Source organism: Salmo salar, chromosome ssa13 (assembly GCF_905237065.1).
Source record: "Salmo salar chromosome ssa13, Ssal_v3.1, whole genome shotgun sequence".
Lineage (NCBI taxonomy): Eukaryota > Metazoa > Chordata > Actinopteri > Salmoniformes > Salmonidae > Salmo > Salmo salar.
The window spans coordinates 108535830-108556919 of record NC_059454.1 but is presented as its reverse complement, the minus strand read 5'-3'; the positions used below and the strand labels follow the sequence as shown (position 1 = coordinate 108556919).

The 21090-nt window shown below is 44.8% G+C and overlaps 1 protein-coding gene across 2 annotated transcripts in view; it reads left to right on the top strand.

The window, feature by feature from the left end:
- The first annotated feature begins 745 nt into the window (after positions 1-745).
- The window catches only part of rab27b (RAB27B, member RAS oncogene family), a 108865-nt gene continuing 88520 nt past the window's right edge, over positions 746-21090 (top strand). Inside the window, exons 1-2 of one of the 2 annotated variants that reach the window (XM_045692655.1) lie at positions 746-841; positions 958-1049. In XM_045692655.1, coding sequence (XP_045548611.1) covers positions 1048-1049 — 2 coding nt within the window. In that variant the 5' untranslated portion in view covers positions 746-841; positions 958-1047. Of the gene's footprint in view, positions 842-936; positions 1050-21090 lie in introns of both variants that reach the window. The other variant, XM_045692656.1, reaches the window with a different exon arrangement.

Sequence of the window (21090 nt, the reverse complement as noted above, 5' to 3'; positions counted from 1 at the left end):
TTGCTTAATTATAACACCTATTAACCACATTTCTTCAGGCATGCATACAGGAGGTCCTGTGGGGAAAAAAAACAGGCACCCCTATAGAAATCAAATGCCAACTGGTTTCGTTCTGGCGTGTGGCCCTGCAGCTAATATCTGGGATTCATCGGTGGACATTGGTTGAGCCTTGACAACACCGCTTTTGTGAGCTGTCACCAACCAACCAGTGTAGAGTATACGAGTCTATGAAAAACCTCATCTAATTGGTTAGTAGAAACAGGTTCCTCCTTCCAGAGCTCCTGCTGTCCCTCTATTTACATGCAAATGGCTGTTTGCATATTTACAAATATTATTGTCACAGTAGGACGCTAAAGTACTGCCAGAAGAATGATTATACGAATTTAACATGTGCAGGTGCAATTATTCCTGGCAAATATTAACGTACAAGTTGGTAAATACGATTACAACTACAAATGTGTTTTTTTTTTCCTTTTTCATGTTCACAACTCATCAGTTACACACTTGCAAATTGTGTTTACAACTACAAATCTATTGTAAACGATCAAATCATTATGTCAGTGATTTATCTCCATACTTCCACTGTGATAAGAACCCGGCATCTATCTGATTCTGCAGAGATATTCTCGGTGTGTTTTATGGTTCAGAGTGTAAGGTCGGGACCATTGGATGGGACAGGTAACCTGTTGAATGTGAAGCGACAGAAACAACAGGGAGCATCGGCACTAGGACCGTGTTGGATAACCCACTCTTCTACAGAGTGGCTGTGATCACTGTCCACGACAGACAAGTCAGCCATCCTCACAACGAAGCACCATGCAAATATAATAGTTTGCGAAAGGTACGTTGAAACATTTGTTACGTGGATCCATGTAACATTCGTTCTCGCAATCGTTCCCGACGAAATTTGTTGTGCTGAAATGAAACGTTTTGTAGACGTTATGTTTGTCGTGGTAGGTGGTGAAGATGGATCGCTTCAGTGGTAAAGAAACATCCGCGAGGCAGCAGACACCTGCAAACAACATTTGAGTCGCAAGCAGCGTTATAATGTAAGTGAGAATTGTAGAATCTTACGTTGTTACATTGTTCGTTACATTGTTGCCATAAGTGGGGCTTCGAGATACATCGTTCCAATTGCACATTTTGCTCCATTTCTGTAACGTTTTGCGCTCATGAGTCATCACTAAACCCTACCGTAGACTGTGAGTCATACTCTTCCAACCCAGCCCACTGACGGTAGCCAGTGGAAAACCAGCGGCATCTTTATTGAGATCTGCACCTTGCAAAACAATGCATTGAAAAATATGTAGATTATTTAAAAAAACAACAACATGCATAGAAAAAGGGGTTGTTCATTTGCATTCTGTCTCTCTCGCGCTGTGTGTGTGTGTGTGCGTGTGTGTGTGTGTACAATGCAGAAAACTAAATTCGTTTTTTTTCTTCTGTCATATCTCTCCATGTGTCATAATCCATTCACAGAGGATAACCCATTACAGGGCTAGGGATAATATTGATGTCAATCCAATCAGTTTATGTCGATAAGTGTCACGTCTTGGTTGTGTTGCAGGAATATGACGTTTTAGAAAACACTCACTAAATCTCTAAACCTTCTGCAGTTGTTTTGACTGATGTCTAATCTTAATTCATTTATGAGTGAAATTACAGCCTGTTTTAAATTGCTGTCAGTACTTTTGCACCAGGTCCTTCAGGTTCTGACATTTACATTTAAGTCATTTAGCAGACGCTCTTATCCAGAGCGACTTACAAATTGGTGGATTCACCTTATGATATCCAGTGGAACAGCCACTTTACAATAGTGCATCTAAATCTTTTAAGGGGGGGGGGGGGGGTTAGAAGGATTACTTTATCCTATCCTAGGTATTCCTTAAAGAGGTGGGGTTTCAGGTGTCTCCGGAAGGTGGTGATTGACTCCGCTGTCCTGGCGTCGTGAGGGAGCTTGTTCCACCATTGGGGTGCCAGAGCAGCGAACAGACAAGAATATAATTTAGAAACTCAATGCTTTTGCCAAATAGTCGTCTCACTCCTGTCCTATGATAAACTATAGCTCCAGTAATACTCCCTCTCTGACCATGACTGTGTCCCAAATGGCATCCTATTCCCTATATAGTGCACTAGTTTAAACCAGAGCCCTATGGAACCCTATTCCCTATATAGTGCACTACTTTAGACCAGATCCCTATGGAACCCTATTCCCTATATAGTGCACTACTTTAGACCAGAGCCCTATTCCCTATATAGTGCACTACTTTAGACCAGAGCCCTATGGAACCCTATTCCCTATATAGTGCACTACTTTAGACCAGAGCCCTATGGAACCCTATTCCCTATATATAGTGCACTACTTTAGACCAGATCCCTATGGAACCCTATTCCCTATATAGTGCACTACTTTAGACCAGAGCCCTATGGAACGCTATTCCCTATATAGTGCACTACTTTAGACCAGAGCGTGCCATTTGGAACACAAAGGGGTCATCACGTAAAAATGTCCCAGTTGTTCCTATGAATCACTGAACAAAACACAGTCTCCGAGATCTTGTAGTAATTACTGCCTTATTGCTTCCGGTGGTTTCACATCCACTGTTTATATCTGTTACACATCCACTGTTTATATCTGTTACACATCCACTGTTTATATCTGTTACACATCCACTGTTTATATCTGTTACACATCCACTGTTTATATCTGTTACACATCCACTGTTTATATCTGTTACACATCTACTGTTTATATCTGTTACACATCCACTGTTTATCTGTTACACATCCACTGTTTATCTGTTACACATCCACTGTTTATCTGTTACACATCTACTGTTTATATCTGTTACACATCCACTGTTTATATCTGTTACACATCCACTGTTTATATCTGTTACACATCCACTGTTTATCTGTTACACATCCACTGTTTATCTGTTACACATCCACTGTTTATCTGTTACACATCCACTGTTTATCTGTTACACATCCACTGTTTATCTGTTACACATCCACTGTTTATATCTGTTACACATCCACTGTTTATCTGTTACACATCCACTGTTTATCTGTTACACATCCACTGTTTATCTGTTACACATCCACTGTTTATCTGTTACACATCCACTGTTTATCTGTTACACATCCACTGTTTATCTGTTACACATCTACTGTTTATATCTGTTACACATCCACTGTTTATATCTGTTACACATCCGCTGTTGCCTCAACAATGGGTTTGTGGTGACAAAGCATTAATAGATATAGTTTTATAGTTTTTATAAGGCCCAGTTCAGTTGTTGTTCACCTGCCAATGGGATTTACAGTAATATTCTAGTGTGTACATTTACAATAACATCATGGGCCCGAAACCTTATTTAAGATTCACACAGAACTCGTATTATACATATCTCAAGTTAAGATTTGGCAATAAATTATTTTGCACTTCAGCTATTAGTCAACAAACTGTACAAATAATAGAGAGTGGTACTATTTGACAGATGTGACACACCGTACAGTAACAGGGATGACATTACAGTAACAGGGATGACATTAGAGCAACAGGGATGACAGTACAGTAACAGGGATGATAGGACAGTAACAGGGATGATAGGACAGTAACAGGGATGATAGGACAGTAACAGGGATGATAGGACAGTAACAGGGATGACAGTACAGTAACAAGGATGACACTAAAGTAACAGGATGACTATAGGGCTATACAGTAGGGCTATACAGTAGGGCTATACAGTAGGGCTATACAGTAGGGCTATACAGTGGAGCAATATATTAGGGCTTTACAGTAGGGCTATACAGTAGGGCTATACAGTAGAGCTATACAGTAGGGCTATACAGTAGGGCTATACAGTAGGGCTATAAAGTAGGGGTATACAGTAGGCTATATAGTAGGGCTATACAGTAGACTATATAGTAGGGCTATACAGTAGGGCTATATAGTAGAGCTATACAGTAGGGCTATACAGTAGGGCTATACAGTAGAGCTATACAGTAGGGCTATACAGTGGATCAATACAGTAGAATATACAGTAGGGCTATACAGTAGGGCTATACAGTAGACAATACAGTAGGGCTATACAGTAGACTATACAGTAGGGCTATACAGTAGGGCTATACAGTAGGGCTATACAGTAGACTATACAGTAGACTATACAGTAGGGCTATACAGTAGACTATACAGTAGGGCTATACAGTAGGGCTATACAGTAGGGCTATACAGTAGGACTATACAGTAGGGCTATGCAGTAGGCTATACAGTAGACTATACAGTAGACTATACAGTAGGGCTATACAGTAGACTATACAGTAGACTATACAGTAGGGATATACAGTAGACTATACAGTAGGGCTATACAGTAGCCTATACAGTAGGGCTATACAGTAGACTATACAGTAGACTATACAGTAGGGCTATATAGTAGGGCTATACAGCAGACTATACAGTAGGCTATACATTAGGGCTATACAGTAGTCTATACAGTAGAGTATACAGTAGTCTATACAGTAGGGCTATACAGTAGACTATAAAGTCGACTATACAGTAGGACTATACAGTAGACTATACAGTAGGGCTATATAGTAGGCCTATACAGTAGACTATACAGTTGACTATACAGTAGGGCTATACAGTAGAGCTATACAGTAGGCTTTACAGTAGGGCTATACAGTAGGGCTATACAGTAGGGCTATACAGTAGACTATACAGTAGACTATACAGTAGGGCTATACAGTAGACTATACAGTAGGGCTATACAGTGGGGCTATACAGTAGGGCTATACAGTAGGGCTATACAGTAGCACTATACAGTAGGGCTATGCAGTAGGGCTATGCAGTAGGCTATACAGTAGACTATACAGTAGACTATACAGTAGGGCTATACAGTAGACTATACAGTAGACTATACAGTAGGGATATACAGTAGACTATACAGTAGGGCTATACAGTAGCCTATACAGTAGGGCTATACAGTAGACTATACAGTAGACTATACAGTAGGGCTATATAGTAGGGCTATACAGCAGACTATACAGTAGGCTATACATTAGGGCTATACAGTAGGCTATACATTAGGGCTATACAGTAGTCTATACAGTAGAGTATACAGTAGTCTATACAGTAGGGCTATACAGTAGACTATAAAGTCGACTATACAGTAGGACTATACAGTAGACTATACAGTAGGGCTATATAGTAGGCCTATACAGTAGACTATACAGTTGACTATACAGTAGGGCTATACAGTAGAGCTATACAGTAGGCTTTACAGTAGGGCTATACAGTAGGGCTATACAGTAGGGCTATACAGTAGAGCTATATAGTAGAGCTATACAGTAGGGCTATAACGTAGGGCTATACAGTAGACTATACAGTAGGGCTATACAGTAGACTTTACAGTAGACTATACAGTAGGGCTATACAGTAGGCTATACAGTACGGCTATACAGTAGGGCTATACAGTAGACTGTACAGTAGGGCTATATAGTAGAGCTATACAGTAGAGCTATACAGTAGGGCTATACAGTAGGGCTATACAGTAGACTATACAGTAGGGCTATACAGTAGGGCTATACAGTTTACTATACAGTTGACTATACAGTAGGGCTATACAGTAGGGCTATACAGTAGGGCTATACAGTAGGGCTATATAGTAGGGCTATATAGTAGGGCTATACAGTAGGGCTATATAGTAGGACTATACAGTAGGGCTATACAGTAGGGCTATACAGTAGTCTATACAGTAGACTATACAGTAGGGCTATACAGTAGAGCTATATAGTAGAGCTATACAGTAGACTATACAGTAGGGCTATACAGTAGACTTTACAGTAGACTATACAGTAGGGCTATACAGTAGGGCCATATAGTAGAGCTATACAGTAGGCTATACAGTAGGGCTATACAGTAGAGCTATACAGTAGGCTATACAGTAGGGCTATACAGTAGACTATACAGTAGACTATACAGTAGGGCTATAAAGTAGGGCTATACAGTAGGTCTATACAGTAGGGCTATACAGTGGAGCGATACATTAGACTATAGTAGGGCTATACAGTAGGGCTATACAGTAGGGCTGTACAGTAGAGCTATACAGTAGGGCTATACAGTGGGGTATACAGTATGATATGTTGTAGGGCTATACAGTAGGACTATACAGTAGGGCTATACAGTAGGGCTATACAGTGGAGCGATACATTAGACTACAGTAGGGCTATACAGTAGGGCTATACAGTAGGGCTATACACTAGGCTATACAGTAGGGCTATACAGTAGGGTTATATAGTAGGGCTATATAGTAGGGCTATACAGTAGGGCTATACAGTAGACTATATAGTAGGGCTATACAGTAGGGCTATACAGTAGGGCTATACAGTAGACTATACAGTAGACTATACAGTAGGGCTATACAGTAGAGCTATATAGTAGAGCTATAAAGTAGGGCTATACAGTAGGATATACAGTAGGGCTATACAGTAGACTATACAGTAGACTATACAGTAGGGCTATACAGTAGGGCTATACAGTAGAGCTATATAGTAGAGCTATACAGTAGGCTATACAGTAGTGCTATACAGTAGGCTATACAGTAGACTATACAGTAGACTATACAGTAGGGCTATACAGTAGGGCTATACAGTAGGTCTATACAGTAGGGCTATACAGTAGGGCTATACAGTGGAGCGATACATTAGACTATAGTAGGGCTATACAGTAGGGCTATACAGTGGAGCGATACAGTAGACTATAGTAGGGCTATACAGTAGGGCTGTACAGTAGAGCTATACAGTAGGGCTATACAGTGGGGTATACAGTAGGTCTATACAGTAGGGCTATACACTAGGCTATACAGTATGATATGTTGTAGGGCTATACAGTAGGACTATACAGTAGGGCTATACAGTAGGGCTATACAGTGGAGCGATACATTAGACTACAGTAGGGCTATACAGTAGGGCTATACAGTAGGGCTATACACTAGGCTATACAGTATGATATGTTGTAGGGCTATACAGTAGGACTATACAGTAGGGCTATACAGTAGGGCTATACAGTAGGGCTATACAGTAGTCTATACAGTAGGGCTATACAGTAGGGCTATACAGTAGCGCTATAAAGTAGACTATACAGTAGACTATACAGTAGGGCTATACAGTAGGGCTATACAGTAGGGCTATTCAGTAGGCTATACAGTAGTGCTATACAGTAGACTATACAGTAGGCCTATACAGTAGGGCTATACAGTAGAATATACAGTAGGGCTATACATTAGGGCTATACAGTAGTCTATACAGTAGGGCTATACAGTATCGCTATACAGTAGGGCTATACAGTAGACTATACAGTAGACTATACAGTAGGGCTATACAGTAGACTATACAGTAGGGCTATACAGTAGACTATACAGTAGGGCTATACATTAGGGCTATACATTAGGGCTATACAGTAGTCTATACAGTAGGGCTATACAGTAGGGCTATACAGTAGGGCTATACAGTAGACTATACAGTAGGGCTATACAGTAGGGCTATACAGTATTCTGTACAGTAGGGCTATACAGACATTTACATTTACATTTTAGTCATTTAGCAGACGCTCTTATCCAGAGCGACTTACAGTAGTGAATACATACATTTCATTTTCATTTCATTTTTTTTATACAGTAGAATATACAGTAGGGCTATACATTAGGGCTATACAGTAGTCTATACAGTAGGGCTATACAGTAGGGCTATACAGTAGGGCTATACAGTAGTCTATACAGTAGGGCTATACAGTAGGGCTATACAGTAGTCTATACAGTAGGGCTATACAGTAGTCTGTACAGTAGGGCTATACAGTAGCCTATACAGTAGGGCTATACAGTAGGGCTATACAGTAGGCTGTACAGTAGGGCTATACAGTAGGGCTATACAGTAGGGCTATACAGTAGGCTATACAGTAGGCTGTACAGTAGGGCTATACAGTATTCTGTACAGTAGGGCTATACAGTAGGGCTATACAGTAGGCTATACAGTAGGGCTATACAGTAGGCTGTACAGTAGGGCTATACAGTAGACTATACAGTAGGGCTATACAGTAGGGCTATACAGTAGGGCTATACAGTAGACTATACAGTAGGCTGTACAGTGAGGCAATACAGTAGGGCTATACAGTAGGGCTATACAGTAGGGCTATACAGTGGGGCTATACAGTAGCCTATACAGTAGGGCTATACAGTAGGGCTACACAGTAGGCTGTACAGTAGAGCTATACAGTAGGGCTATACAGTAGGCTATACAGTAGGGCTATACAGTAGGCTGTACAGTAGGGCTATACAGTATTCTGTACAGTAGGGCTATACAGTAGGCTATACAGTAGGGCTATACAGTAGGCTGTACAGTAGGGCTATACAGTAGGCTATACAGTAGGGCTATACAGTAGGGCTATACAGTAGACTATACAGTAGGGCTATACAGTAGGGCTATACAGTAGGCTGTACAGTGGGGCTATACAGTAGGGCTATACAGTAGGGCTATACAGTAGGCTGTACAGTGGGGCTATACAGTGGGGCTATACAGTAGGGCTATACAGTAGGGCTATACAGTGGGGCTATACAGTGGGGCTATACAGTAGGGCTATACAGTAGGGCTATCCAGTATTATGACATCTCTTATCTTATCTATAGCATCTCTGCCCATATAGCTAGAGCTGTCTGTCTGGCTCCCTCCCCTGAGTGGCTATAGATGCTTTAAGATGCAGAGATATATAGAGAGAGATGTAGAGGGAGATGTAGAGAGAGAGATGTAGAGAGAGATATAGAGAGAGATGTAGTGGGAGATGTAGAGAGAGAGATGTAGAGAGAGATGTAGAGAGAGATGTAGAGAGAGAGATGTAGAGAGAGATGTTGAGAGAGAGAGATATAGAGAGAGATGGAGACAGATATAGAGAGAGATATAGAGAGAGATGTAGAGAGAGATGTAGAGGGAGAGAGATATAGAGAGAGATGTAGAGGTAGAGAGATGGAGAGAGAGATGTAGAGGGAGATGTAGAGGGAGAGATGTAGAGGGAGAGATATAGAGAGAGATGTAAAGGGAGAGAGATAGAGAGAGATATAGAGGGAGAGAGATATATAGAGAGAGAGATATAGAGGGAGAGATAGAGAGAGATGTGGAGAGAGAGATGTAGAGGGAGATGTAGAGGGAGAGATGTAGAGGGAGAGATATAGAGAGAGATATAGAGGGAGAGAGATAGAGAGAGATATAGAGGGAGAGAGATATAGAGAGAGATATAGAGGGAGAGATAGAGAGAGAGATAGAGAGAGAGATGTAGAGGGAGAGATAGAGAGAGAGATGTAGAGAGAGAGATATAGAGAGAGAGATGTAGAGGGAGAGAGATATAGAGGGAGATGTAGAGGGAGAGATATAGAGAGAGATATAGAGGGAGATATAGAGGGAAAGAGATATAGAGAGAGATAGAGGGAGAGATAGAGAGAGAGATATAGAGGGAGAGAGATAGAGAGAGATATAGAGGGAGAGAGATATAGAGAGAGATAGAGGGAGAGATAGAAAGAGAGATGTAGAGGGAGAGATGTAGAGGGAGAGATATATAGAGAGATATAGAGGGAGAGAGATATAGAGAGAGATAGAGGGCGAGATAGAGAGAGAGATGTAGAGGGAGAGATAGAGAGAGAGATATAGAGAGAGAGATGTAGAGAGAGATATAGAGGGAGATATAGAGGGAGAGAGATATAGAGAGAGATAGAGGGAGAGATAGAGAGAGAGATATAGAGAGAGAGATGTAGAGGGAGAGAGATATAGAGGGAGATGTAGAGGGAGAGATATAGAGAGAGATATAGAGGGAGATATAGAGGGAGAGAGATATAGAGAGAGATAGAGGGAGAGATAGAGAGAGAGAGATAGAGGGAGAGATAGAGAGAGAGAGATAGAGGGAGAGAGATAGAGAGAGATATAGAGAGAGATAGAGGGAGAGATATAGAGGGAGAGAGATAGAGAGAGATATAGAGGGAGAGAGATATAGAGAGAGATATAGAGGGAGAGAGATATAGAGAGAGATAGAGGGAGAGATAGAGAGAGAGATGTAGAGGGAGAGATAGAGAGAGAGATATAGAGGGAGATATATAGAGAGAGATGTAGAGGGAGAGAGATATAGAGGGAGATGTAGAGGGAGAGATAGAGAGAGAGATATAGAGGGAGATATAGAGAGAGAGATATAGAGAGAGAGAGAGATGTAGAGAGAGAGATAGAGAGAGATATAGAGGGAGAGAGATATAGAGAGAGATATAGAGGGAGAGATAGAGAGAGATATAGAGGGAGAGAGATATAGAGGGAGAGATAGAGAGAGATATAGAGGGAGAGAGATGTTGAGGGAGAGAGATACAGAGAGAGATATAGAGGGAGAGATAGAGAGAGATATATAGAGAGAGATGTAGAGGGAGATATAGAGAGAGAGATATAGAGAGACGTAGAGGGAGAGAGATATATAGAGAGATATAGAAAGAGATTGAAATTGAAAGACAAGAGATTTAATAGACATGGAGAGATCTCATTAAAATAGATACCTTGTCACCCTAGAAGAAACCAGCCTGAAACATACCACCATCTATAGTACCTACTCTCTATAGTACCTACCCTCTATACTCTCCCCTCTTTACACTCTACTCTCTACTCTCCCCTCTCTACTCTCCCCTCTCTACTCTCCCCTCTTTACACTCTACTCTCTACTCTCCCCTCTCTACTCTCCCCTCTCTACTCTCCCCTCTTTACACTCTACTCTCTACTCTCCCCTCTCTACTCTCCCCTCTTTACACTCTGCTCTCTACTCTCCCCTCTATACTCTCCCCTCTTTACACTCTACTCTCTACTCTCCCCTCTATACTCTCCCCTCTTTACACTCTACTCTCCCCTCTATACTCTCCCCTCTTTACACTCTACTCTCTATAGTACCTACCCTCTATACTCTCCCCTCTTTACACTCTACTCTCTACTCTCCCCTCTCTACTCTCCCCTCTTTACACTCTACTCTCCCCTCTATACTCTCCCCTCTTTACACTCTACTCTCTACTCTCCCCTCTCTACTCTCCCCTCTTTACACTCTACTCTCTACTCTCCCCTCTATACTCTCCCCTCTTTACACTCTACTCTCTACTCTCCCCTCTATACTCTCCCCTCTTTACACTCTACTCTCTACTCTCCCATCTTTACTCTCCCCTCTTTACACTCTACTCTCTACTCTCCCCTCTATACTCTCCCCTCTTTACACTCTACTCTCTACTCTCCCCTCTATACACTCTACTCTCTACTCTCCCCTCTTTACACTCTACTCTCTACTCTCCCCTCTTTACACTCTACTCTCTACTCTCCCCTCTCTACTCTCCCCTCTATACTCTCCCCTCTATACTCTCCCCTCTATACTCTCTACTCTCTACTCTCCCCTCTCTACTCTCCCCTCTACTCTCCCCTCTTTACACTCTACTCTCTACTCTCCCCTCCCTACTCTCCCTTCTACTCTCCCTTCTACTCTCCCCTCTTTGCTCTCTAATTTCCCTACTACTCTCCCCTCTCTAATCTCCCTTCTCTACTCTTCTCTCCCCTCTCTACTCTCCCCTCTCTAATCTCCCTTCTCCCCTCTATACTCTCCCCTCTTTACACTCTACTCTCTACTCTCCCCTCTCTACTCTCCCCTCTATACTCTCCCCTCTTTACACTCTACTCTCTACTCTCCCCTCTCTATTCTCCCCTCTATACTCTCCCCTCTCTACTCTCCCCTCTCTACTCTCCCCTCTATACTCTCTACTCTCCCCTCTCTACTCTCCCCTCTACTCTCCCCTCTTTACACTCTACTCTCTACTCTCCCCTCCCTACTCTCCCTTCTACTCTCCCTTCTACTCTCCCCTCTTTGCTCTCTAATTTCCCTACTACTCTCCCCTCTCTAATCTCCCTTCTCTACTCTTCTCTCCCCTCTCTACTCTCCCCTCTCTAATCTCCCTTCTCTACTCTCCCCTCTCTGCTCTCTACTCTCTACTCTCTAATCTCCCTCTCTACTCTCCCCTCTACTCTCCCCTCTCTGCTCTCCCCTCTCTACTCTCCCCTCTCTACTCTCCCCTCCCCTCTCTAATCTCCCTTCTCTACTCTTCTCTTCACTCTCTACTCTCTATTCTCTACTCTCCCCTCTCTAATCTCCGTTCTCTACTCTTCTGTCCCCTCTCTACTCTCTACTCTCCATTCTCTACTCTCTCTACTCTACTCTCCATTCTCTACTCTCTCTACTCTTCTCTCCCCTCTCAACTCTCCATTCTCTACTCTCTTCTATCTACTCTCCCCTCTCTAGTCTCCCTCTCTACTCTCCCCTCTCTTATCTCCCTTCTCTACTCTCTACTCTCCATTCTCTACTCCACTCTCTAATCTCTACTCTCCCCTCCACTCTCTACTCTCCCCTCTCTACTCTCTACTCTGTACTCTCCCCTCTACTCCCCTCTCTACTCTCCCCTCTCTACTCTCTACTCTCCCCTCTCTACTCCACTCTCTAATCTCTACTCTCCCCTACACTCACTACTCTCCACTCCCCTCTCCCCTCTCTACTCCCCTCTCCCCTTCGCTTTCTACTCTCCTCTCTCTACTCTCCCCTCTCTACTCTCTACTCCACTCTCTAATCTCTACTCTCCTCTCTCTACTCTCCTCTCTCTACTCTCTCTACTCTCCTCTCTGTACTCTCTCTACTCTCCGAGTGGTGCTTTGCTTCATCCACGATTGATGTGTAAATGTGGAGGAGGGTGTTTGTTTCCCTGGAGGAGGTTAGGAGGACTGAAGAGTATCCCCTTTGTGTTTCTCCTAGAAGGACAGAATCAGGAGTGTTTGTGTTGTGTAGAAGGACAGGACTCAGGAGTGTTTGTGTTGTGTAGGACAGGACAGGATAGAATCAGGAGTGTTTGTGTTGTGTAGAAGGACAGGATAGAATCAGGAGTGTTTGTGTTGTGTAGAAGGACAGGACTGTTTAGCCTACTGTAAAGGGAGCTGGTAGGGAGGCAGTCAGCCGAGCGAGGGGAACAGAGGGGGAGGGAGGGGAACAGAGGGGGGGAGAGGAACCGAGCGAGGGGAACAGAGGGGGAGAGAGGAACCGAGCGAGGGGAACAGAGGGGGAGAGAGGAAGGGGAACAGAGGGGGAGGAGGGAGGGGAACAGAGGGGAGAGAGGAACCGAGCGAGGGGAACAGAGGGGGAGGAGGGAGGGGAACAGAGGGGAGAGAGGAACCGAGCGAGGGGAACAGAGGGGGAGGAGGGAGGGGAACAGAGGGGAGAGAGGAACCGAGCGAGGGGAACAGAGGGGGAGAGAGGAACCAAGCGAGGGGAACAGAGGGGGAGGAGGGAGGGGAACAGAGGGGAGAGAGGAACCGAGCGAGGGGAACAGAGGGGGAGGGAGGGGAAGGGGAACAGAGGGGGAGAGAGGAACCGAGCGAGGGGAACAGAGGGGGAGGGAGGGGAAGGGGAACAGAGGGGGAGAGAGGGGAGAGTAGAAAAAGAGAAAACAGCCCTCATCTTGGATTCATAGAGTTCAGGTCATTCAGTACCACAGAGAGTGGAGGAGAGAGTGGAGGAGAGAGTGGAGGAGAGCAGGGAACTCACAGACTTTTGCAGAATGGAAACAGAGTTTTACAATTACAGTGGGGTCTGAAACCCTTGATAAAGATGAGCAAATATGACTGTAAAGTAAATAATTCAAATACTGAGCTATATAGTATGCAAAAAATATATATATATTTATTTTATACTAATAATTGCTTAGAAAAAAATATTGAGTTAATACAAAAAAAATATTTTTAATAAAGGTAGGGTTCAAAATGGACACCCCTGTTTTCAATATCTGTCAATACCTCACCTAGTGAGGATAACAGCACTGAGACGTTTCCTGAAATGTTTTATGAGTTGGAGATACACATTGAGAGGGATCTTAGACCAGCCCTGCTTACAGAATCCTTCATCTACTCTTATGGACTGCCCTCTTCAATTTAAACCACAGCTTTTCAATGGGGTTCATGTCCGGAGACAGGTAGCCAATGGGGTTCATGTCCGGAGACAGGTGGCCAATGGGGTTCATGTCCGGAGACAGGTGGCCAATGGGGTTCATGTCCGGAGACAGGTGGCCAATGGGGTTCATGTCCGGAGACAGGTGGCCAATGGGGTTCATGTCCGGAGACAGGTGGCCAATGGGGTTCATGTCCGGAGACAGGTGGCCAATGGGGTTCATGTCCGGAGACAGGTGGCCAATGGGGTTCATGTCCGGAGACAGGTGGCCAATGGGGTTCATGTCCGGAGACAGGTGGCCAATGGGGTTCATGTCCGGAGACAGGTGGCCAATGGGGTTCATGTCCGGAGACAGGTGGCCAATGGGGTTCATGTCCGGAGACAGGTGGCCAATGGGGTTCATGTCCGGAGACAGGTGGCCAATGGGGTTCATGTCCGGAGACAGGTGGCCAATGGGGTTCATGTCCGGAGACAGGTAGCCAATGGGGTTCAGGTCCGGAGACAGGTGGCCAATGGGGTTCATGTCCGGAGACAGGTGGCCAATGGGGTTCATGTCCGGAGACAGGTGGCCAATGGGGTTCATGTCCGGAGACAGGTGGCCAATGGGGTTCATGTCCGGAGACAGGTGGCCAATGGGGTTCATGTCCGGAGACAGGTGGCCAATGGGGTTCATGTCCGGAGACAGGTGGCCAATGGGGTTCAGGTCCGGAGACAGGTGGCCATTGCAAAATGTTAAAAAAAATGTGTTGCCAATTAACCATTACTTTGTGGATTGTGCTTGTGGGGGACATTGTCTTGCTGGAACATCCTCCTGGCAGAGGAAACCAGGTTTTTGGCTGAAATGTCGTTGTACTGGGTAAAGTTCCTGATGTCGTTGACCTTAACGAGGGCGTTTCCAAAGAGCTCTCTAGTCAGATGAGAGAGACTTATTTCTCACTTGACTTCTCTAGTATAGGTTACTTATTGTAATGAACGATATCAGCAAAATGACTTCTGTCTGTCTAATTGTGACACATAGAGGGGTCCCTACTCTGTATTGTTGATGTTGGGAGGTAGATTTCATTAAACGGTAATAGAGTGTAGTGTCTGTTTATTTAACATTGAGAGAGTAGTGGAAGAAAACACAAGACAATTGAGATGCGACCTAGAGATGTTTATTTAAAGAGATACTATGGGAATTTGGCAATGAGGTCCCATATCTACTTCCCCAGAGTCATTTCCCTCATGCTAGTTAGCATTGGCTCGCAAAACAACCTTTAACTTCTTTTGTACTGGATACAGAGACATAAAAATGGCATCTACAAGTTCATCTGAGTCTGAGGAAGTGGAACCCAGCTGTTTAGGAGTTAACCCTGAGGTATCTCTAGCTGTTTAGGAGTTAACCCTGAGGTATCTCTAGCTGTTTAGGAGTTAACCCTGAGGTATCTCTAGCTGTTTAGGAGTTAACCCTGAGGTATCTCTAGCTGTTTAGGAGTTAACCCTGAGGTATCTCTAGCTGTTTAGGAGTTAACCCTGAGGTATCTCTAGCTGTTTAGGAGTTAACCCTGAGGTATCTCTAGCTGTTTAGGAGTTAACCCTGAGTGGGTTGCTCTGTCTCTGCTCGTTTGGTAACAACAGCTCTGACCAAGTGCATTACTGCTAGTAAATAAGAAAACAAGTTTCCATAGAGATGTCAAATTGAGTTGAATTGTGCATTAATCAGGCAGTAATCAGGCAGTAATCAGGCAGTAATCTGGCAGTAATCAGGCAGTAATCAGGCAGTAATCAGGCAGTAATCAAGCAGTAATCAGGCAGTAATCAGACAGTAATCAGGCAGTAATCAGGCAGTAATCTGGCAGTAATCAGGCAGTAATCAGGCAGTAATCAGGCAGTAATCAGGCAGTAATCAAGCAGTAATCAGGCAGTAATCAGGCAGTAATCAGGCAGTAATCAGGCAGTAATCAAGCAGTAATCAGGCAGTAATCTGGCAGTAATCAGGCAGTAATCAGGCAGTAATCAGGCAGTAATCAGGCAGTAATCAAGCAGTAATCAGGCAGTAATCTAGCAGTAATCAGGCAGTAAGCAGGCAGTAATCAGGCAGTAATCAGGCAGTAATCAAGCAGTAATCAGGCAGTAATCAAGCAGTAATCAGGCAGTAATCTGGCAGTAATCAGGCAGTAATCTGGCAGTAATCAGGCAGTAATCAAGCAGTAATCAGGCAGTAATCAGGCAGTAAGCAGGCAGTAATCAGGCAGTAATCAGGCAGTAATCAAGCAGTAATCAGGCAGTAATCAGACAGTAATCAGGCAGTAATCAGGCAGTAATCAGACAGTAATCAAGCAGTAATCAGGCAGTAATCAGGCAGTAAGCAGGCAGTAATCAGGCAGTAATCAGGCAGTAATCAAGCAGTAATCAGGCAGTAATCAGACAGTAATCAGGCAGTAATCAGGCAGTAATCAGACAGTAATCAGGCAGTAATCAGGCAGTAAGCAGGCAGTAATCAGGCAGTAATCAGGCAGTAATCAAGCAGTAATCAGGCAGTAATCAGACAGTAATCAGGCAGTAATCAGGCAGTAATCAGACAGTAATCAGGCAGTAATCAAGCAGTAATCAGGCAGTAAGCAGGCAGTAATCAGGCAGTAATCAGGCAGTAATCAAGCAGTAATCAGGCAGTAATCAGACAGTAATCAGGCAGTAAGCAGGCAGTAATCAGACAGTAATCAGGCAGTAATCAGGCAGTAAGCAGGCAGTAATCAGGCAGTAATCAGGCAGTAATCAAGCAGTAATCAGGCAGTAATCAGACAGTAATCAGGCAGTAATCAGGCAGTAATCAGGCAGTAATCAAGCAGTAATCAGGCAGTAATCAGGCAGTAATCAGACAGTAATCAGGCAGTAATCAGGTAAATGTAATTTTGGCTGGAGGCCATCTGAATGTTGCTGATGACCTGATTGGTTGCTCGGTCATATTCACTAGGAACAAAACGGAAGCAAAACAGCCTAAACGGGGAGGGTCTACCTGTACAACTTGTACAATACGAAACTCTTGTTTTTATTTTGTGTTGCGAAAGGTTTTGCTATGCTGTGCACTAATGAATACAACCCTGGTGAACTTCTGGGGTGTTGGTAGTCTATTCACCTCCTTCTTTCTCCTGTAGTGTTTCCACCCTGGTCTATATAGACTGGGAGCTGTGTTACCTGGTCTATATAGACTCAGACTGGGAGCTGTGTTACCTGGTCTATAGAGACTCAGACTGGGAGCTGTGTTACCTGGTCTATATAGACTGGGAGCTGTGTTACCTGGTCTATATAGACTGGGAGCTGTGTTACCTGGTCTATATAGACTCAGACTGGGAGCTGTACTACCTGGTCTATAGAGACTCAGACTGGGAGCTGTACTACCTGGTCTATATAGACTGGGAGCTGTGTTACCTGGTCTATATCATTTTTTACATTTTAGTCATTTAGCAGACGCTCTTATCCAGAGTGACTTACAAATTGGTGCATTCACCTATAATATCCAGTGGAACAACCACTTTACAATAGTGCATCTAAATCTTTTAAGGGGGGGGTTAGAAGGATTACTTTATCCTATCCCAGGTATTCCTTGAAGAGGTGGGGTTTCAGGTGTCTCCGGAAGGTGGTGATTGACTCCGCTGTCCTGGCGTCGTGAGGGAGCTTGTTCCACCATTGGGGTGCCAGAGCAGCGAACAGTTTTGACTGGGCTGAGCGGGAACTGTGCTTCCTCAGAGGTAGGGAGGCGAGCAGGCCAGAGGTGGATGAACGGAGTGCCCTTGTTTGGGTGTAGGGCCTGATCAGAGCCTGAAGGTACGGAGGTGCCGTTCCCCTCACAGCTCCGTAGGCAATCACCATGGTCTTGTAGCGGATGCGAGCTTCGACTGGAAGCCAGTGGAGAGAGCGGAGGAGCGGGGTGACGTGAGAGAACTTGGGAAGGTTGAACACCAGACGGGCTGCGGCGTTCTGGATGAGTTGTAGGGGTTTAATGGCACAGGCAGGGAGCCCAGCCAACAGCGAGTTGCAGTAATCCAGACGGGAGATGACAAGTGCCTGGATTAGGACCTGCGCCGCTTCCTGTGTGAGGCAGGGTCGTATATAGACTGGGAGCTGTGTTACCTGGTCTATATAGACTCAGACTGGGAGCTGTACTACCTGGTCTATAGAGACTGGGAGCTGTGTTACCTGGTCTATATAGACTCAGACTGGGAGCTGTGTTACCTGGTCTATAGAGACTCAGACTGGGAGCTGTGTTACCTGGTCTATATAGACTGGGAGCTGTGTTACCTGGTCTATATAGACTCAGACTGGGAGCTGTGTTACCTGGTCTATATAGACTGGGAGCTGTGTTACCTGGTCTATAGAGACTGGGAGCTGTGTTACCTGGTCTATATAGACTCAGACTGGGAGCTGTGTTACCTGGTCTATATAGACTGGGAGCTGTGTTACCTGGTCTTTATAGACTGGGAGCTGTGTTACCTAGTCTATAGAGACTCAGGCTGGGAGCTGTGTTACCTGGTCTATATAGACTGGGAGCTGTATTACCTGGTCTATATAGACTCAGACTGGGAGCTGTGTTACCTGGTCTATAGAGACTCAGACTGGGAGCTGTGTTACCTGGTCTATAGAGACTCAGACTGGGAGCTGTGTTACCTGGTCTATATAGACTGGGAGCTGTATTACCTGGTCTATATAGACTCAGACTGGGAGCTGTGTTACCTGGTCTATAGAGACTCAGACTGGGAGCTGTGTTACCTGGTCTATATAGACTGGGAGCTGTGTTCCCTGGTCTATAGAGACTGGGAGCTGTGTTACCTGGTCTATAGAGACTGGGAGCTGTGTTACCTGGTCTATAGAGACTCAGACTGGGAGCTGTGTTACCTGGTCTATATAGACTGGGAGCTGTGTTACCTGGTCTATAGAGACTCAGACTGGGAGCTGTGTTACCTGGTCTATAGAGACTCAGACTGGGAGCTGTGTTACCTGGTCTATATAGACTGGGAGCTGTGTTACCTGGTCTATAGAGACTCAGGCTGGGAGCTGTGTTACCTGGTCTATATAGACTGGGAGCTGTATTACCTGGTCTATATAGACTCAGACTGGGAGCTGTGTTACCTGGTCTATAGAGACTCAGACTGGGAGCTGTGTTACCTGGTCTATATAGACTGGGAGCTGTGTTACCTGGTCTATAGAGACTGGGAGCTGTGTTACCTGGTCTATATAGACTGGGAGCTGTGTTACCTGGTCTATATAGACTGGGAGCTGTGTTACCTGGTCTATAGAGACTCAGACTGGGAGCTGTGTTACCTGGTCTATATAGACTGGGAGCTGTGTTACCTGGTCTATAGAGACAGACTGGGAGCTGTGTTACCTGGTCTATAGAGACTGGGAGCTGTGTTACCTGGTCTATATAGACTCAGACTGGGAGCTGTGTTACCTGGTCTATAGAGACTCAGGCTGGGAGCTGTGTTACCTGGTCTATAGAGACTGGGAGCTGTGTTACCTGGTCTATAGAGACTGGGAGCTGTGTTACCTGGTCTATATAGACTGGGAGCTGTGTTACCTGTTCTATAGAGACTCAGACTGGGAGCTGTACTACCTGGTCTATAGAGACTCAGACTGGGAGCTGTGTTACCTGGTCTATATAGACTGGGAGCTGTGTTACCTGCTCTATATAGACTCAGACTGGGAGCTGTGTTACCTGGTCTATATAGACTGGGAGCTGTGTTACCTGGTCTATATAGACTGGGAGCTGTATTACCTGGTCTATATAGACTGGGAGCTGTGTTACCTGGTCTATATAGACTGGGAGCTGTGTTACCTGCTCTATATAGACTCAGACTGGGAGCTGTGTTACCTGGTCTATATAGACTGGGAGCTGTGTTACCTGGTCTATATAGACTGGGAGCTGTGTTACCTGGTCTATATAGACTCAGACTGGGATCTGTGTTACCTGGTCTATAGAGACTCAGACTGGGAGCTGTGTTACCTGGTCTATAGAGACTCAGACTGGGAGCTGTGTTACCTGGTCTATAGAGACTGGGAGCTGTGTTACCTGGTCTATAGAGACTCAGACTGGGAGCTGTGTTACCTGGTCTATATAGACTGGGAGCTTGGTTACCTGGTCTATATAGACTGGGAGCTGTGTTACCTGGTCTATATAGACTCAGACTGGGAGCTGTACTACCTGGTCTATAGAGACTCAGACTGGGAGCTGTGTTACCTGGTCTATAGAGACTCAGGCTGGGAGCTGTGTTACCTGGTCTATAGAGACTCAGACTGGGAGCTGTGTTACCTGGTCTATAGAGACTCAGACTGGGAGCTGTGTTACCTGGTCTATAGAGACTCAGACTGGGAGCTGTGTTACCTGGTCTATATAGACTGGGAGCTGTGTTACCTGGTCTATAGAGACTCAGACTGGGAGCTGTGTTACCTGGTCTATATAGACTGGGAGCTGTGTTACCTGGTCTATAGAGACTCAGACTGGGAGCTGTGTTACCTGGTCTATAGAGACTCAGACTGGGAGCTGTGTTACCTGTTCTATATAGACTCAGACTGGGAGCTGTGTTACCTTGTCTATATAGACTGGGAGCTGTGTTACCTGGTCTATAGAGACTGGGAGCTGTGTTACCTGGTCTATATAGACTCAGACTGGGAGCTGTGTTACCTGTTCTATATAGACTGGGAGCTGTGTTACCTGGTCTACAGAGACTGGGAGCTGTGTTACCTGGTCTATATAGACTGGGAGCTGTGTTACCTGGTCTATATAGACTGGGAGCTGTGTTACCTGGTCTATAGAGACTCAGGCTGGGAGCTGTGTTACCTGGTCTATAGAGACTGGGAGCTGTGTTACCTGGTCTATAGAGACTCAGACTGGGAGCTGTATTACCTGGTCTATATAGACTGGGAGCTGTACTTCCTGGTCTATATAGACTCAGACTGGGAGCTGTATTACCTGGTCTATATAGACTGGGAGCTGTGTTACCTGGTCTATATAGACTGGGAGCTGTACTACCTGGTCTATATAGACTCAGACTGGGAGCTGTAATACCTGGTCTATATAG